The following is a 19665-nucleotide window of genomic DNA, read 5'->3' as shown; positions in this document are numbered from 1 at the left end:
TATTTAATTTGACAACGAACTAAAGACCATGAACTCGAAATCATATGGGATCATAGAATAGTCAGTGTATTAAAATCATAAAATCAATGAAACAAATCTTACCGGTTTCATGTCGACGGTGTAGAGTTTATCCACTTTGCCAACGGTGACTTTAGACGATAGATGATCGAGGACTTGGTTTAACGAAGACGCAGTTTTCTTGTTCAACAGCATAGTGACTTTCTTCTGAGGTTTTTTGCCGTGTTTCACGACAGTCACTAGCTTGGCTCGGATAAAATCTTTCTGCTGGTCGACTTGTTCGTTCTGTTGCCAGTTCTGCAGCTCGCTTTTCGGGTTGCCCTTCGCGGATGTAAGCGCCCATTGTGGTTGGTTATTTCTGTAACCACCTTCAATCCGCTGAAAATGGTTAGACGAAGAGCAAACGTAGGACACCCCATACTGTAGTTCAGTCACATCTTGGACTTCATTGCCTGTTTCGCTATTAAAGATATAGCGAACCGCGCCGGTTTGAAGGTCGATTTTCGCAGACAGTTCGGTTAATAGTGAATCGAATTCCTTGTAGCGCTCGCTTGAAACCGCCAACTTCAGGCCACTGAAAAACCTGTCTCCATTTCTGTAGAACATAATCTGTTTGGCGCTAAGGCTTTGGTTTCGTCGAAGTAGGGAGTTTCTGCCATCTCTACCGATGGAGTTTCTCGACCCCGATCGTTGAAGGCCAGGGGAACCGCTTCGGAAGTCTTCGTCTCCATTCATCATTCCATTCTCCATTCTATCTCCCGATGCAGCTAAAAAAATAATAAAAGGCTGTTAATTATTCAAAACCCACCATGCAAGGGATTTTCAGTACCAAAAGTAAAGAGAATAACAATAAGATCGAAAATCTGATCGCAAAACGCACCACCGAGGGTTCGTAGTCGAGAGGAGAAATTGAGGCGGATGTCTCTTGGTCGCTTTCAACTCGCACTAATTCACTATCCTTCGTCCAATCAAATTGGGCTAGAAATTTGCCATAGGAGACAATAACAGAAAGCTCATATTATATTCTGATCGGGTGGACTGAAAACCACCTGTGTCAGTGGAATCTTTCGGAAGTAGTGAGCTCCAAGACCGACTCAGCAACCGTAGTCAATATTTTGACTTGCTAGCCAAATACAATGAGCGCGCTCTGATTGGCCGATGAACAAGGGGTGCTATAAAAACAATAGCTCTTTAGAACAGCCAATCAAAATCCATCACATCGGCGAATGCCCGTATTTCCGCTGAGATATTGAAAAACACTTTTCAAATTGAAAAAAAAAAAGTGGCCAATGAATTTAATGTTTAATTAAATAGTTTAGGATTTTGAATTCTAGCAAATGGTTGATAGTTTCGGATTTCTTGTTAAAGCAAATGATAGATGTTTGGCGAGAAATCTGCGTGTTTTTTTTGCCGGAATCAGTAGCTATTGTTTTCGCTGAATTGATTAATTATTTAGATTATGATTGTTGATAGTTGTTAAATGGGAAGCTCTCTCAAATATTTGTCCCTAATAGGTTTCATAGAGATTTCGGTGTGAAATTAGATGCATTAAGTGTATGGATGGGGCTATGGGACTCATTGAATGTTCTCGGTTCGTGTAAGCGCGCAACTTTTGACCCTAATCGGTTCACAACCAGTCAACAAGCACAGCACTAGAAAAAACACTGGTGCGCCATTGTCCATGACCAGCAAAACACACACAAAGTAAAGGACTGCTCTTATTTTATCCGTCCCTTTGATTAACTCCGCTGAACACTGGAACGCCTAAGAGCGAGAAAAGAAAGGCGCACAATAGCGTAATGAAGGCAGCGCTAAATTCGAATGAAGTGAATGATGCACCTGGGCCGATTAGTCATGTTCCCCACGAGCTACTTAGTCAAAAGAACTGTTCGCACTATGAACAGCACCAAAAAAGGGCACGATTTGCGCAAATGTGTTGAATAAATTACCTTCGATTTCACATGTCAAGACGGCGAAATTTGAAAACCGCTTTTACATTCCTTAGAATCTCTACCATTTACTTTACATTTCTCACGAAGGACCTAAGGTCAATGAATAGAAATAATGGAAGATTACTTTGTCGTTATCGAATTTTACTTTTATATAAAAGAAATACAATACCGTCCCCCTGTTGTTGATAAAGGTTTTCTAAAGCCTTTCCCGAGAGAACAGAAACATTGGCTTGGCTCGCCTGGGCGCTGTTATATTCTATGGGTGCTCTTTTTCTTGTTATTTCGATTTTTTTCAGCTCTGTTCCTAAAAGCGAAATCAGCCGGTATATTATGAATCGCACAACCCTCGGTTATGAAAAAGCTATTTGCATTGTTTAAAAAGGGGAACGGGGGAATTCCCACAGTGTTAGATTTTTAGGTCAACCTGCCTGTTTCTATGGGAAAGTATAACATAACCTATGAGTCATTCAGCGCCCTTACACTTACAAAACACGGTGAGTCCACGGAAAACAAAGGCTTTGAGTAGTGGATAATTTTAGTGGATTCTTACCTTATTTTCGAGGTTAATTGTCTCTCTTGTCAGAAGCTTGTGAAATTGAATTTTCAAAAGCTACCTTCTCGACAATCGAGTGTTGGCGCATGCGCCGTCGCATGCGAGTTTGCCCAATGAAAAATTTACGCCGCTCTTTAGCCAAGCATTAGCAGGGCTATATGTCACCGATTCAAACAGGGCATAGCAAGGTATAACTGATTCAGTATTCTGCATGCACTTTTAATGCGTTTTACTGTCTTGCTAGTTTATTGACGAAAAGTCGCGGTATAATTTTCCCATAGAATTATTTCCCATTTAGGAGATAAACGATGTAGTATTGCCAAGAATTAAAGTGGGAAAGGAATGGCGAAATCACCAAACCTTGTAGTCTAGACAGGTCTTTTTTACATGTATTTACATTTTTGACGAAAACAAGCCAAGGGAGGTACCCCGCCTTCTTAGCCATAAGTTGCAATTCAATAGGAAATAATCAAAATATATTACACTGCTTCGACGGCTAAGCGAATCCATGGAAAAAAATACTTATTGATTATCATCAACGCGGATTGATTATGTATGAGTTACTTTAGCAAAATGTGTTCACTTGATTGATTGGCGTAACTCTGTGGATTCGACCGCACTTGGTATTTAATCGATGTTATAAAAGCGGAGATAACGCCACGCACTGACTTGCATAATTTGAATTTGTTTAAAGGCTTGTGCGCGGAAAAGGGCTAGTATTCAGCTCAAACGGAATAAGCTTGATATGCTTTCATGCCCCATCAATCTAATATTTCCTTGTTCTGTTATAACGTTTTCCTTTTTAGTAGTCGAATTGTGCGAATAGGAATGTTTTAGCAAAACGCTAATATTAGACGGAAGTTCAACAAGAATACTACTGAACGACGCATACACAGAAGGCGCAATAACTTATCAGATTTTGAAAATATAGAGATATGAAAAAATAAAACTAGATACGAGAAATAAGAGAAGAAAAGAAGAATGTTACAATAATAGACGGTCTTTTGAATGAAGTATTACCACTATGAAGAAAAAGAAGTGGATCATAAATATAAAAGGACAAATGAAAGGAATAAGATACTGAACGAAGCAGTGATAACTAAAATAGTAAAATACTGAAAGCAAAGCGCAAAGGGGCATTATAAATTAAGATAACCAACCTGGCATGCCGAACTTTCTCTTATAGCTTGTACTTCAGTGGGCCAATAAACATATAAGTTGTCCGCGATCGCGATGTTGATGCGGCCGTCACGCCTTCGTACTCTTATTGAGAATAAAATGCTGAAGAATATAGCGCAGTTATTATAAACCCCGACGCGACCCCCCTGGGTGAATGCGTGATAACGCGCGTTTGGCTATTCATATCTCGAGACAACGAGGTGAGAAACCATCGACGGATTGTTTGGCTCTGTATTTCTATGATCTTTTGACTCTGACTCTGATAGGAAAAAGCCATCAGTGTTGTTGTAGATAGAAGGTGTACAAATTCAGCGCTGGGACACATCAGCGTTCATTGTTCGTTAAATTGTTGACAGTTCGTTTTAATAAAAGTCGCAGTCATCGCAGCCAAAAATAGATTCAAAACAATACTGATCTCGTCAATCTAGTGTGACCCATTCTCAGCAGTGTCTAGCCGTAGTGTTTTCCCCTAACTGTGCCAACTTACGGCGTCAGACGAAGTTTGTCAAAACAAACTCAACGTGAAAATAATTAAATCAATGATAATACAATAATATCGGAACAGATGAGCATAACGTACCCTTTTTGAGATGTGCATAAATGATTTCTCTCGATTTTCAATGGTTGAATTGGCTTCGAGTTCGCGAAAACTTGCAGAGATTGTTGTATTGAGAAGTCTATTTGTTTCTCGCTGCCCGCCATTTTGAAATGGACTGGAAACGCGCGTATTTTTCCACCACAGGTATCCCTGCCCGTTCACTCTAGTCTTGAAGAAATTGTGACTACATAAAAAAAACATCCTTTCAAATAAACGTTTTCTGCAGTTTTTAACTTCCAATTGATAATTCCGGAATGTGTGATATTGTAAAGGCCTGGATAAGCATACGATGCAAAGCTCTGCACCTCGATGAAAAATAGCATTTTTTTTTTGCAAATGTGCACCCGCTTGTCAAACATTGAAAGTTTTACGAGGCGAGCGAAGACAAAAAGTTTTCACAAAAAAATGACAGCACATCTTATATCGCATTTTGTTTACGAATTCCACAAACAGTTTTGTGTATGACTGGTTTTAGAGCCTTTTTGTATATACAGTCCTTCTAGTTGATGATTTCTAGTGTATGGTTAAATACCAACAAATAAAGTGGTGCGTTTGGCCGAGGTATTTTACAATGGACTGGAGCCAGGGGCGTATCTAGCTTTATTAAGAGAGGGGGTTTTGATCTAACGGCAATGCCCCTGCGAAATGAACTCCCAAGATTTGGGAGCTCCTAGGATTTCCTAGTATATACTGGATACTCCCAAGTCCATTTCGCAAGGGTGATGAGAAAAAAAAAACGATTTTGTATCATTGACTTCCTGGCTCCAACAGACTTGATTCAAATTCCTACCCTCGAAGACAAATTCATTGATAAAACGAACGCAATCGAATTGTTTTGAAGAAAGGTCGGCGTGCCTTAAAATGAAATGCTGTATTATCGTATGCATGGCCCTGTACATTCACCCATGCACTAGTATACTATACCATACAGCCTGGACCATCTGCGTAAAACCATGCACCAACACACTGCACCACACAATCTGTATGAAGGGAAGACCTGCACAAATAAATCATGCACCAACACACTGCACTACACAAATACCTAGGGACAACCTGCACAAATAAACCATGCACCAACACACTGCACTGCACAAATACCTAGGGACAACCTGCACAAATAAACCATGCACCAACACACTGCACCACACAAGTACCTAGGGAAGACCTACACAGACAGACATGTCGATTGTCGCAGAAACTTTTCGCCAGTGCATACCGAGCATATACAGGATCATTTTCTTACATTTGCAAAAAAAAATGCTATTTTTCACCGAGGTGCAGAGTTTTTTGGGACAGGTTAGTTCTGGATTGCTGCTGTACATATGTTAGAAAAGGCGCGGTGTAACAAGAAACCAAGTAACTCCTACCTGTTCGAGGTATTGGAAATCGTAACCTAGCCCTAGTGCACCTAATCGTCACCAAAGCCTTGCTGCAAGCTTAGATTTCGTGCCGTGAGAGACAAATAAACAGGAGATGGCCGAGTGCTATCATATTCATTAACACTCATCAAATATTAACCTACTAATACCACAGAAACTAATGCACTGATTACGTAAATGGATGTGTAACTGTTTATGAAGCCATGTTATGGTAACGTTTTATACACTTGCAAAACAACTTTGCATCGTAAAAACAATGAATACACCACTTAATTGAGCGAGTATAGAGTGGGTGCATTTCCAGACTGGTTAATAACTGACCGGGAGTTCTGTGAAAACCTGGCGAAGATTTTTGGATATGGCATCGCACCAAACTCATTAGACACATTTCTGTGATATGATCTAAATTGAAAAACTACTTATTTTTTTTAATGACTAAGGATCCTTGTTGGTATCTTGACGGCTACATGTGTAGTTATAATCTCCTCTACTCTATATACTTGGATTCTCACAACATTATTTGGGAACAGAAAACCTGAAACGAGGTCCGGCCTTCCATGGGGGGTAGAATCCACGAACTCGCCTTCCGGCAATTTGGTGGGGACAAGTCTATGGCTAAAAAACAAGTCAATGCCACCACCCCCTCGGGATAGATTCTGGTTCAAAAGAGCTCTAAAACCCCACGTAAACCCCACACCCTCTGTAGTCTTAGAGGGCCCCCCCGAATGGTCCCCCGAAATTTCGATGTGCTCGCAGTTTTCGGCTAATTTTTTTTCCGCCTAAAAATGCTCGGCCTCGCATAAAAACGGGGGCTCGCAAGCTCGCAAGTGCTCGCCAAAGACCATTCGGGGACCCTTAGGGGTGGGGGTTTGAATGACTAGTGTATCATGCTTACAAAAGACAAATTGGGCACGGACTCCCACTTTGATCCACCTAGTTTCAATTCAGTAAGCCATTATAGCTTCTTTCCATTCCTATCTCATATGTGTTTAAGACAGAAGTGATTTTCACAGCGAACACCGCGTTTTGATGTGGTTATGTTTTTATCCGGCACCCGCTTAGAAAACAATATGTAAAACGGTGTGGCTTTTAAAGTGGGTCCATTAAGAGTACAAAAATACCCAAGTCATTTAACATATTGTGTTTATTGTTTCCGTTTACAATTAATGGAAAACAAACGGGTAATTACTGACAGTTTTTACACAAGTATATTTAATTATTTATTACTCTTTATCTCGAAAAAGCCCTCTTAAAAAAGACCCGCCAGAAATGATACAAGCGCGCCTCAACTCGATAGTGTTTGTAAGTGTGTTTGTTTGTAAAGTGTCACTTCTAAACCTCGGCGGTAATATTTTTTTCCGATGACATTTTCGCACCCTTAGTTGTAGTACGTGCAGAATGATGAAATAGTAATATATACCAAAATGATCAACATCCTAAATATAGAGTACTTCCAATATACAGCAATAGAGTACTTTTTACAAAAATGATAAATTGCTTTTCAAAACTTCTAATTGTAACTGCAAAACTAGAGTTAAAAAATCACGAGTATTCATTGTAAAAGCGTAAAGATATTTTAGTGAACATTAGATTCGCTTCTCACCTGTTACTTGTTCGGCAGTCACTGTTTTTTCGGGAGCATCCAAAATGCCACCTTCCTCGCCGTCGCCAATCTGAGCTTCTTCATTCTCTTCGTCTTCATCCTCTTCTTCTATTACCGACTCCCTTTGCACTGCACTCTCCGTCTCCGCGCCAGAACTCGACGACTCACCATCAGAACTCTCAAAAGACTTAGCGGTCTCAAGGAACATTGCAGACATCTCCGGGTTTTCCATTAGTTTAGCCAGGGCCTTGGCGAGCGTGCGCTTTTGACCGCGAGAGATGTCGAGTGTGTAAACATCTTGTCGCCTTGTCAGCGTCAGGGCCGCCTTCGTATCGAATCCCTCCCGCTGTAGCACATAGATTGTACCAGTTTTAAGGTTACTCTCTGCCGCCCATAGTTTGAAATCAAATTCTGCTGAGCTCTCCATATCTTGAGGTTTCCGTTTAATTTTAATGATCTTCAATGAGGATCTGGAACTCCTTGCGCTCCTCTCGTCTTTAGCGATACTTGTGTTTCTCTGCCTCTACCTGATAAGTACAGCGTATTGTAACGTTGGAACGTCTAAAGAGCTATATTCAATACACCGAATCATTCTTATGCATATTACCAAAATCAGCTCATTTGCAAAGGAATCAGTTATCTATAATTAATAATGCCATTTCTGCAAGCTTTTATAGATCGGGAATGTTAAGTAGGGTGGAATGGACTGGGGAACATTTATAATTTCTTTTCACCATAAACTATCAAAACGAAATCTTTACTTTTTTTCACTAAGCGAGGCACACTTCAATAAGAAGAAGCAAACTTAATGAAATGAGGAACTAAGTTTTGATAAGCAATTTTTGTTTCACACAATTGGAATGATGTCCAATGAACACGACCCTTTTCAACAAATGTGTCCATTGTTTGTTTTCTAGCGCTAAAAACAGACGTTGAACGACTCCCATTTTAAGGATTATCAAGACTGTTTTTTATTTTGTTAAGCTATGTTTTAGTTAGTCTGGCGCCTATATGTTGAATAGATGGAATCATTCCCATAACAGCTACCAACTAATAAAGACAAGATGTTGAATATCTAGATATTTTTATAACTTTTGAAACTAATGCAAACAACCGCACTTTTATTGTCAACGCGGATGATTATAATGTAACGGGATGTGTGGGCGAAAATAACAGATAAAAAAAAAACAATACAAAAAAACACACACACATATAAGAAAGATAATATAAGCAATTACTATAAAATTTTCACCAAAAAATGAAAAAAACATAAATAATTGAACTTACAAAATGGGCCTTTTTGTCTAAATAGCTCATACGAAGAAAGAACGTATAGTAAGATATAGTGTGACCATTTGGCGCGACAAAAGTGCTTGTGATGAATTGTTGTCTAAGATCTATCCATCGCACCTACTCTACGAGTAAATAGCGAGGAAATGATATGCGGATTCTAAATTGTTTATGCAAAGATTTGCGTAAGAAGAGCAACACTGTTGTATAAAAACATGCAGTATCGCTGGTCCCATAATTGTGCTTTCCATAATACTATACATGCCACATATGAGGTTGCGCACATGTATATAACATTATATAAAATGCATATGAGGTTGCACCCGTGTATATAACACTATGCATGCCATATATGAGGTTGCGCACATGTATATAACATGTATATGAGGTTGCACCCGTGTATATAACACTATACATGCCATATATGAGGTTGCGCACATGTATATAACATGTATATGAGGTTGCACCCGTGTATATAACACTATGCATGCCATATATGAGGTTGCGCACATGTATATAACATTATATAACATGTATATGAGGTTGCGCACGTGTATATAACACTATTCTTGCCCTATATGAGGTTGCGCAAGTGTATATAACACTATGCATGACATATATGAGGTTGCGCACGTGTATATGACGTATACACCTATTTCACAAGAGGTTGTCAGTGCAAATGGCGAATGGCACTATAATAATGACACTAATAATGGGTACTATATATTATTCTTAAATTGAAGGTGTTAAATAAAATCCGGCAATGTCAGAGCCAAGAACTGCTAACCTTTAATGGATAATTGTTTTGATTTATCCATATTCTTCGAGACGCATGGTTACTTTCGGTCGTAGAACTGCCATTTGCCAATCGCCATTTGCCATTTTTACTGACAACCTTTATTGAAATAGGAGTATGATGTTGCTTGTCACGAGTTCCTAGCGACTTTGTATTATGCATGCCATCCACTCTTGGTGAAGTTATGTCTTCCATGTACACTTTGATCCAATAGTGCGGCTAATGTGGCTGTAAGGATAAATGATTATTGTAAAAGGAATGAATTTGCCAAAGAGCTTTACTCACTAAAGATTTTTGCTGCAAAAGCTGCAAAGAGTAAAACAATAGAAGATTCATAAAGCCTGGAAAGAAATGTTTATCTCTAATGCATTACGGCATGTTTTCACTGGTGCGATTCGTTTGGCAATTTGTTCAATGTTGTATCACTGGTTACCTAGGCTACATCGCGTTCACCAAAAGTGCTCTTTCCTGTTGATCAACTATGCATTCTGCTAATTACCTATTTTCGTATGTAAACCATAAAAATACAGGTGACAATAACAAGACGATTTGAGGCATTAGAACGCTCTGCTGTTCAGCACGGAATGTTTTATTATACCTTATTAGGGAAATAAAAAAAGAAGTTGATAAAAACACTGATTTACTGGTTTCTTGCGATTGTTTTGATGAAGAATAGTTAAGAAAATCTCAAATTCCTCATATTTTGAGGGGTTGAGTTTAGCCTTTTAGGGTCTCCAAGAAAACAAGTTTTTCTCTTTTAGAAGATTCCGACTCATATTAAATCTCAATCACTTTCATCTACCTGTGGCGTGTCTAGCAGCTAGTGGAGACTGTGGCGAACAATCATCCAAGTTTATGGTTAATCTCCCTTTTTGCCTTTGTATACCGCCCTTGGGTAATAAGATTTCTCAAATATTAAAAACCTATTTTTACTGTCAGAATATTACTTCCTTAATGTTTTAAGCTTCGTGTGTTCATTCCATTGCGCTCGGACCCTTTAAAAGTGTAGCCACATCCATAATCACGGCGTGGATGCAATAACTTAGAGCATGTTAAAAGGCACCGCGTGGGCTAACGTGCTGTTCAGCACGGTATAAAACACATCTTGAAGACTCTAACGCATCCAAATTGCGCATCTGTATTTGAAACCAGCGGTTAAGTGAACAAACAGAGGTGCACTGATATTTTCTTGGAAATCCTCAAAGCCCAGTGATAGTGAATATGTTATCTGGGAAAGGTACCCGCCGAGTAACTAGAGGTTAGAAAAATCCAGAGAACAAAAAGTGGTGCACTGCCATATTCTTGGAAAACGTGATCTTGGAAAGACAGCAAAATAGTGGGAAGAAAGTGGATAGAAGAAAAAAAAAAAAAGACAGAAGAGAAGGTGGGTGAATCTTCCACAATTAAAATTTAAAATCATCTTTACATTTTGTGTTGAAAATCTTAAATCAATAAGTCATATAGCACAAAAACATCTCGATTGTAATGAATCATTGAAGATTATTTGTACACTGCCTGTAAGTCCTAAGGGCGACGTATAAAATCATCGTAGGATCATCCTTAATATTAATGTAATGTGTAATAGGCATTCAATTGGACCTACAATGGACTTACCTTTCATTGGACTTACCAACCTCTTCTCTTATCGTCATCACTCGATCTTTTCTCCTCTCCTCTCCTTGCCCCTCCTTGTACCACTCTCACCCCTCCCACTCCATCTCATATTTCATCCTCTAACATTTCCCATCCGTGACCTTTAAATTTACTTTAAAATTAAAGAGATGCATCTCATTTTACAAGTTGCTCAGTTAAATCCAAAAAAAAAATAAAATAAAATAACAGATAATATGGGAGTTAATTAGCAGACTAAAAGTTCCCGTGCCTAATTCTAGCTTCATATCTACATGGCAACAGACAGCGCAAACTTTTGATGTTCGATTTGTCATGTTCGATTGTAAAAACAATTTTGAAAGTTCGTTTTTGTGCGATTGTTGAACCAATCGCGAATATGAATAGAACACTGAAAGTTTAATTGTGTTTGACTACCGTTCGATTGATTATCCCAGGTGAATAAGACCAGGATTCATCAAGATGTAATGCCAATAAAGAGCTTCACATTTACTTTGAACCTTGAGAAAACACCAGGAACGAACCAAGGCGCATAATTAGCGCCTCGACGTCATCAAATGCTCTTTTACGTCAAATATTTCCAAATCGTGGTTATTAACAATGCCTCCAAAAGTTTGCAGCATCGATTAAAAAGCTAAAAATACAGCTTATTGTGTTAGCGGATTCGAAGTTGCATAGAGAGAGGCGTACATACGTACTTATTGTATCATGGACGCACGATCTCTAGGTCATACAAAGTGTGACAGATCATTTATACGCGAATAGATGGCTCCTTCTGGTAAATTGGTGTTTCTAAGAAACAGTCAGCTCCAAATATCACAACTGTATAAACGATGTATCGAAGCACCTCCCTCAAGCTAAAATACGCCTTGGGAAAACGTCACACTTTCAGTCCAATGACGCGATCCCTACATTTAAAAAAGTCCTCAAAATAGAACAGAGACCGTGCAGTCTATCAACTGCTTTAAACCAATCACACCCCTTTTTTGGCGTTGTTTCTTTTTACCTCGAGCAGTCAAATGGTCTTCTTTCACGCAGCGTGAGGCGACTGCGATTGCAAAACAAGTTGAATCAGGCAAGTCACCCATTGGCCAAGATGAATTCTTGACCTACGCAGAATTACCAAGATGGGAACATATTGTGGATTTCTGGAATACACCCGGAGACTAATTTGTCATGCACATAGCTCACTGTTTCGATGGAACAACAAGAAACAGGCCAAATTGGATTCACGCGAGGATAAAGCCTCACTCAGGATAACTCACGGAGCTAGCCGTGACGCGGAGAAGCACGTTTAAGGTAGGGAAAGAGACACTTCGTGCCTTGTACTTGTACGTACAAATGACTCAGTGTCGTATATTCCTTCGCACATGACTCCTTTCAAAATTTGTTGTGCCTTTGTACTTGATGAAACTTAGAAGCTAATCTCCCTTCAATAAAAAAGGCTTTCGGTCTATCATCAGTCATTTTAAGATACGACCACATTTCAAAATGCAGTTCTTATTAATTTGCCGTGTAATCCTTGTCACGGCCGCCGTTTTTATTCACATCAAAATCTATGAAATTGAGAATTTTTTAACAGTTTCACATAACTCGTAAGTCGTGCTGCGCTTAAGAAAATATAGAAAATAGAAAATATGGTTTATGATTTAAGGAAAGTTAGAACACAAAATATTAACAGATGTTTTTCCAAACTCCTGATGTTCTCAATGTCATTATTTATATAAAAAAAAGTTTAAAAATTTAAGACCCCTGAACAAGGATAGGTGAAAAGGGGATAGCTTTTACCGTTCGCGGGGTGCTGAGATAAAGACAAGCACTTAGAAATCAAAAGTGATATATTTTCCATAGGATGTTTATTAATGTAGCACATATTTTAAACAAGTAGCCATCCTAGACTGCCTAGCAATAGAATCAACTCATAGTCCATAAATCGTAGGCTTCCGTTCAATACCCTGCACCCGATCATCAGGCTGATCGATAGAGCAGCCGTAAAAGCAAATATATCTACTCCAGTGTTATATAGATCACTTTCAGACCTAAGTGATTAAGGGGAAAACTGAGAGTTCTCAATTATCCATCAGGTTATAGCTCAAAATAATGAATTTGATACATTTTCATTGGTTCAACTAAGAGACTAGCGTAACATCTTACGCTATTCTCTTAGTTGAACCAATAAAAATTTATATTTTTAGAAATTAAAAAAAAATATTTTAATCATGATATGTTTTGCACCTGCCCATTTGGCACATAAATAGGAGGACAATAATTGATACAAAAAGTCGCAATATTGCCAGCAGTGTTTGATATACCACGCGAAGACTCTTTCCCAGAAAAAGAGCAAATTAATATACCACGGGATTACTCTATCCTAGAAAAAGAGCAAATTAATATACCACGGGATTACTCTATCCTAGAAAAAGAGCAAATTAATATACCACGGGATTACTCTATCCTAGAAAAAGAGCAAAGTTCACGCGGATCAACACACGGTGTTTGGGGGGAAAATATTATGAGTCACGTTTTTGCTCTTGTACGAAAGAGATTAGATCAAAATATGAAAGTTAAGAGATGTTTTCGCAGCTAGACACAAACAAAGTTTTCAAGGGCTCGCCTCCGGGAGATCGTAACTCACGTTTAATGTTGTGAGTGGTTTTTAAGGATTTTTTATGAATTTAGAACAGACCAGGCCAACTTTTACAAAACGGATTAGAAAATAAATCTTCTTGAGTCTGCGTTTGTTACAGCCATATGGGGAATTCGAAAAACCGATTTGAATATCTTTATCTTGTGTGGGAATAGGGAGAAGTCAATCAAACTGAACAACCAAACCTGCCTCGAAGTTTGTTTGACTACGGGCTATTCCAAAATAAGACCAGCATTTTAGATTCTGAGTCTGCGCGCGTTTGTTACAGCCATATGGGGAATTCGAAAAACCGATTTGAATATCTTTATCTTGTGTGGGAATAGGGAGAAGTCAATCAAACTGAACAACCAAACCTGCCTCGAAGTTTGTTTGACTACGGGCTATTCCAAAATAAGACCAGCATTTTAGATTCGAGTCTGCGCGCGATAACGAATTTGGCTGTAAATTATAGTATATTTTATTTTAAAATCTCAATTTTGAATCTTTCTTACTGTTAAAATAGTGAGATCTAGATAATACTTGATCTGAAGGAATACACCACCCCAGCAGAGCGCCTTCATTATGAATACAATTCTTAACAAATTGCGCTCCACGGCTGCTTAATGGACATTCTAATTAAATTGCAAGCAATTAAAAAAATGAGTGAAATTGAGAATGCCATTTTTTTTTGTTATGTTATGACTTGATCTTTAGGAATATAGGTTTTGTTTTCCAACTTTTTTGCCCTTTCGAAGGCCACAATGCTCCCCCTTATCTTTGATAAGATCTATTTCAAATGTTGTGTGTGCATTACACATGATGTACTAATGTTTACCTCGTTACAAAGGCGTTCGGACTTGACAATAAATAATACCACTACTAATGGCTTTATCATTCTAGGATGTTCATTTCATCTTTTTTCATCTCCGCTTTTCGCGGCAGGATCAATTTATTCTTTTATCTCTTTTTTCTTCTTTTATTATTGCGCGATTGTGGTAGCCTTACCGCGACGGACGTCAAGACGTCCTAATAGCGTTATGTGTAATACAAGCCCAGTTTTAAAATATTGGTTGCTTTCCTGGGACTCTGGGCGTGGCTCTGTTGGAGGTGAGTCTAATTCCATGTGATTGCACCCGACCGCATACGTTTGCAGTCGATTGCCGTCGTGCGGTCAATTGCATGAAAACCACTTTGCGATCGGAATACAATCAGTCATCAAAAATTAGCTTTGATCGTGTGCGATCATATGGAAACAAGCATTTAACGACGCTGTTTCACATAAAGAATAACACATTTTCAACATAACGTTTCCTTTAAAGAGATACAAAAGATGCTATTTTCTCTGAGGATTGTTATGGAAAACTTTATTTCTTGGCGAATTCCATAGCTATCTAAATGTCTATAAGCGATTAGTGCTATATGCACGCCTAAGAAACACCAAATTTACAACTGAAATATAATACATTGAGGGCAGTCAAAGTAATTTTTAACCCTAAGTGAACTAACACTTGGTCTTGCGACCAAGAACCGAGGTTAACGGTCCGGGCCATGACGTCCATTGCTGTGGGATTAAACTCGACGTTTTGATTGTTGTCAGAAGAAAGCAAACTTGACTTCTTATCTCTTCGACACAGCCTTTATACCCTTATAGCCGATGCACATAATCCTTCTATCGTAGGATTATTTATGTGGGAGATTACCATAAGGGATCACTTGAATCCACAAATAATTTTCAATATCTGTACCGCTCGCTTTTTGTAACCATTTGTCAGATGGGCAGCTTAAAAGTAACAGGCGAGTCGCAGTCTGTACTTGAAGGTACATTAGGGTTATTACTAAGAACACTTCGCCACGCGATTCATTCGAAAGGCGACGACGTCGCGACGCCAATCACAAGGAGGTACAGGACAAGATGATCGGCAGAACGTCACGGCACTCGACAGTATATTACAAGGTTTCTGTTTCGGACGAAACACCAAAAATTTATTATGGAAGATCTGAAATTTCCGCAGGGGAGGGTTTAGGTTGTATCTCTAAGGGTTTTAAGAAAGGATTGGCTTTTACATGATAGGAAACCGAAATTTAGTGAAACATTTGAGATGGTTTTCAAATTTGGGCAATGACGCTATTTTAAGAAGGGTGGACGCGGTTACAAATTATTCTGTCCAATGTACTAGTAAATTCGTAAAACGTTTACCGAATAGCCTCTAGGTTAATTTTTTTTTGGAATCGGTTAGGATATGAAGAAATCACTAGGTCGGTATCCTCTTGCGGTTTTGAATTTCTCCGACAAAGCCTTGGGTGGCGAGAGTGGTTCAAACAAAGCGGAGAACACAGGATCTAAGGTTACCCCCCCCCCCCCCCCCGACCAACCCATGGTGGATCCGCCACTAGGCTAACAATTGCGCAGTCAAACCGTCTTATGCTCCATTTACACAAAACCATGTTTAGTTAAACAAGGTTTTCATTTGCCTAACTTGCCAAGTTGATCACTTAGTAACATGTACAGCACAGTCTATTCAGTTTTGTTCTTGGTTCTGTCCACTCCTGGGAGATTGAGATTTAAACCAGTTTAATTAGACCACCTTTAAACTGGTTTAAGTGATGGTGTGAATGTGGTATTAGTCGGTCAAACACTTCGTTCGGGCAAACTTTCTGCTGAAATAAAGGGGAACATGCAGGGTAAGTTAAGTTTGTATTTTTGTGATATCAAATTTTCTCTGCATTTGTTTTAACAAATCTCAAAAATGTATTCTTGTAATAATTTTTCCTTGATAGTTTTGCAAATTGTGCTAGCTCACTGAATTCAGAGGAAGCTCTCTGTGTTTATCAATCATCTCCACTTAACAGTCAACTCCAAAACCTTCCAAAGATTTGCTTAATACCCTAAACCCTTTAACTTGCGTCACCAAATACCACTTATTACTGACAACTCCAAAACCATCCAAAACCCTCTAACTATCTATTCTATAGCTTGGGACTACTTAATATACCTTACTATAGCTGTCAGTCAATAAAATTTATAAAGCCATTTGAGGGTAGGAATTTCATATGTTTTAAGGAGCATATACTTTTATCCTATAAGTGCGCAACGTTTGATCAACTAATGCATGACGTGTTAAACTAATGCATGACGCGAAAATTATTGAAAACACATGTTAATAAAACATATCGACACTCTTCAAGGACCATTAATGTTGTGTCAGGCCCTCAAAGTGCAATAGCAAGTGTAGACTTTTAAACCAACCATTCACTTTTGAAGTCTGTCAAGTCACCAGGCATTTGGCATGATCGAATTTAGACTCGATTAGACGGTGGGGATGAAATAGCGCTTTTCTGGCCCTTGATCAATTCGCACTTTTTCAATATATGTAATTCACGCGTGCTATACTGTTATATGGCCCGAGGATTAAACATGAAACATAACGAAAATAAAGGCAGAACAAATGAAAGTGAGAAAAAAGTGACAGTTTGCGAAATGTACCACTTAATAGGAGACTTTATCCAGCTAAATGAGCGGAGTTTCTCTACCCACATTGTGCACATTTCAATCACGTTCCACATTGCGTAATCGATCACCTCTACTGAATACTAAAAGTCCTGTTTGTGCAATTTTCCGATTCGTATCTATTTGCCAATTCTAATAAGTATTTGACATTTTGTCAGTATTTTTACCATTTTACGGTATTTGCCTTGTTTACGTTATTTTCGATTCCTGAACACGATGTTCAGGTATTTGAAGGGCCTTGACGACCCGCTCCGTGGATGCGGGTTTGGTTATTTCCCTCTACTTTCTATATCTTTATTTAATGAAAATTGCCAGTGGCATAAATCCGGTGGAAATGTTAAGCACGCAATTATTCCATTTGATAAAAACTAAATCTATTTTGGTACTTCCGCGGTAGTCCAAAATGTGTAGGTACGTAAGTGAAAAGTAAGAAAGCGATCATTCCCTAGGTTTTTGCTTTGAATCCAATCTTTCAAAAGACTTCTTAAACAGACATTCTTTGTGCGTGACCCAGTAGAGATGGTTTTAGTACATATTTCTTCAGGGCAATACGGGGATTTGTTTACAGGAGAAGCCCAGGAGTAAGATCCGTCAAATAGGCTAAGTGTATGGACATCATTGCCATAGCGCAGGCCTGAGGGTCTTTTGTCTTATTTTGTTGATTGTAAGTTATTCTGTATTATTTCTGTTTAGATCATTAACCCTGGGACGTCTGGTGTGCGTGATATCTGGAGGTGCAAGAGACGATATTCATTTCTACTACAAGAGATAACAAAGACAACAGCAAAAGAAAGCTGGGGAATATAGCTAAACGTGAAGCATAGGTCTACACCGAGCAATATGGATCTGAATGACACGGAGAATCTGAGCAACGTATCCTTGAACGTCCCACGCAGCCAATGTGACAATTCACGCGAAAGTTTAATCATCAAGTCTACAGCACTAGGGCTTATTCTGGTTATTGCCCTCTTAGGAAACAGCCTTGTGTTGGCACTAGTGCGCAAAAGCTCCCAAATGAACGGCGCTATCAATTTGTTCGTGGCTAATATGGCAATATCTGATCTATTTGTGCCGTTGTTCGTGTTACCACGAGAAATGTACCAGCTTACATCAGGCACCATCTCATGGCAGGTTCGGGGTACAGGTGGCGCCATACTGTGCAAGCTCGTATTCTTCGCGTCTGATATCTCCCCCATCGTATCAGTGTTGATGCTATGTCTCATAGCCATCGAGAGGTTCACCGCCGTCGTGTTTCCCTGCGCCGCGGCCCTCCAAAACCGCCGACTTCACTACGTACTCATAACAATATCCTGGTTTATAGCAGTGTGTTTTTGCGCGCCGTACTTTTACTTGTTTAAGCTGACGAGAGTGGGAGACGACTTTTACTGCTTCCCTGACTGGGGACCCGCGTTTGACCACGTCAAGACTCACCAGGGTTACACCACGACTGCTTGTGCCTTGTTTATCGTAGTCCCTTTCTTCCTACTCACCACACTCTACTCTCTGATTGTCTACAAGCTCAAGCGCCCCAAGGTGTTAAAGTTCCTCCGGGGTACTTCGCGCCAAAGGCGAAACATGCGCACACTCAAGGTTATCAAGATGACAATGACTGTAGTCATCGTGTTTGGGATTTGTTGGGGGCCATTTAACATTGCTTTGCTTATCGTCACCTTCATTTGGAAGTGGCATTTGCCGACTACCTGTAGCTTTCGTAGATTCTGGTTTACCGCTCTATTTATGGCATACTCAAACGCAGCTATAAATCCATGGATTTACTTCGCGTTTATTGATAGCTACAGACGCGCGCTGCGAGAGACATGTAAGCGGTTGACGGCAATAGCGACAAACAGCTATAGTACATCGCACAGCGTGAGGCGTAACCAGCGCCGAGTATCTCCTGTCGCGTGCTTGTGCCAGAACTCTTCAAGCGCAGACATGAGGAGCACGACGGTCGCTTTGATCACACTGAAGCGTATGTCACCAATTCACCTGGATATCACGGATGAAAATGTACTCGAATCAGAGGCAGCAACATGATTACACCTGGATATCACGGACGGCGAGGTCCATTAGTCAGGTGTGGGAAAATGATTACACCTGGATATATCGGACGGCGATGTCCATTAGTCAGGGGTGGGAACATGATTAAACCTGGATATCACGGACGGCGAGGTCCCTTAGTCAGGAGTGGGAACATGATTACAACTGGATATCACGGACGGCGAGGTCCATTAGTCAGGAGTGGGAACATGGTTTCACCTGGATATCACGGACGGCGAGGTCCATTAGTCAGGTGTGGGAACATGATTACAACTGGATATCACGGACGGCGAGGTCAATTAGTCAGGAGTGGGAACATGATTACACCTGGATATCACGGACGGCTAGGGCCTTTAGTCAGGAATGGGAACATGATAACACCTGGATATCACGGACGGCGAGGTCCATTAGTCAGGAGTGGGAACATGATTACAACTGGATATCACGGACGGCGAGGTCCATTAGTCAGGAGTGGGAACATGATTACACCTGGA

At 39.7% G+C, this 19665-nt stretch overlaps 2 protein-coding genes across 11 annotated transcripts in view; one reads left to right on the top strand and one right to left on the bottom strand.

Moving 5' to 3' along the window:
• The window catches only part of LOC5516477 (serine/threonine-protein kinase DCLK1), a 37891-nt gene extending 30094 nt beyond the window's left edge, over positions 1 to 7797 (bottom strand). Inside the window, exons 1-3 of one of the 10 annotated variants that reach the window (XM_032386307.2) lie at positions 2521 to 2606; positions 2140 to 2274; positions 103 to 785 (exon numbers count right to left, since the gene is read on the bottom strand). In XM_032386307.2, coding sequence (XP_032242198.1) covers positions 103 to 768 — 666 coding nt within the window. In that variant the 5' untranslated portion in view covers positions 769 to 785; positions 2140 to 2274; positions 2521 to 2606. Of the gene's footprint in view, positions 1 to 102; positions 786 to 898; positions 1142 to 2139; positions 2275 to 2520; positions 2668 to 3683; positions 3816 to 4282; positions 4400 to 5667; positions 5750 to 7282 lie in introns of those variants that run through there. The other 9 variants (XM_001636501.3, XM_032386302.2, XM_032386303.2 and 6 more) reach the window with 9 other exon arrangements.
• A 3851-nt stretch (positions 7798 to 11648) lies between these two features.
• Positions 11649 to 19237, top strand: LOC5516424 (pyroglutamylated RF-amide peptide receptor). The gene is made up of 2 exons (XM_001636438.3): positions 11649 to 12296; positions 17825 to 19237. The coding sequence occupies exon 2, from the start codon at positions 17972 to 17974 to the stop codon at positions 19166 to 19168; it is 1197 nt and encodes a 398-aa protein (XP_001636488.1). The 5' UTR covers positions 11649 to 12296; positions 17825 to 17971; the 3' UTR covers positions 19169 to 19237.
• Positions 19238 to 19665: the final 428 nt, after the last annotated feature.

This window comes from Nematostella vectensis, chromosome 10 (genome assembly GCF_932526225.1).
Source record: "Nematostella vectensis chromosome 10, jaNemVect1.1, whole genome shotgun sequence".
NCBI lineage: Eukaryota > Metazoa > Cnidaria > Anthozoa > Actiniaria > Edwardsiidae > Nematostella > Nematostella vectensis.
This window is presented reverse-complemented; position numbering and strand designations above follow the sequence as displayed.

What these genes read in the sequence shown, in the direction of transcription:
- LOC5516424 (XM_001636438.3), top strand. Translation starts at nt 17,972, where the DNA reads ATGGATCTGAATGACACGGAGAATCTGAGCAACGTATCCTTGAACGTC.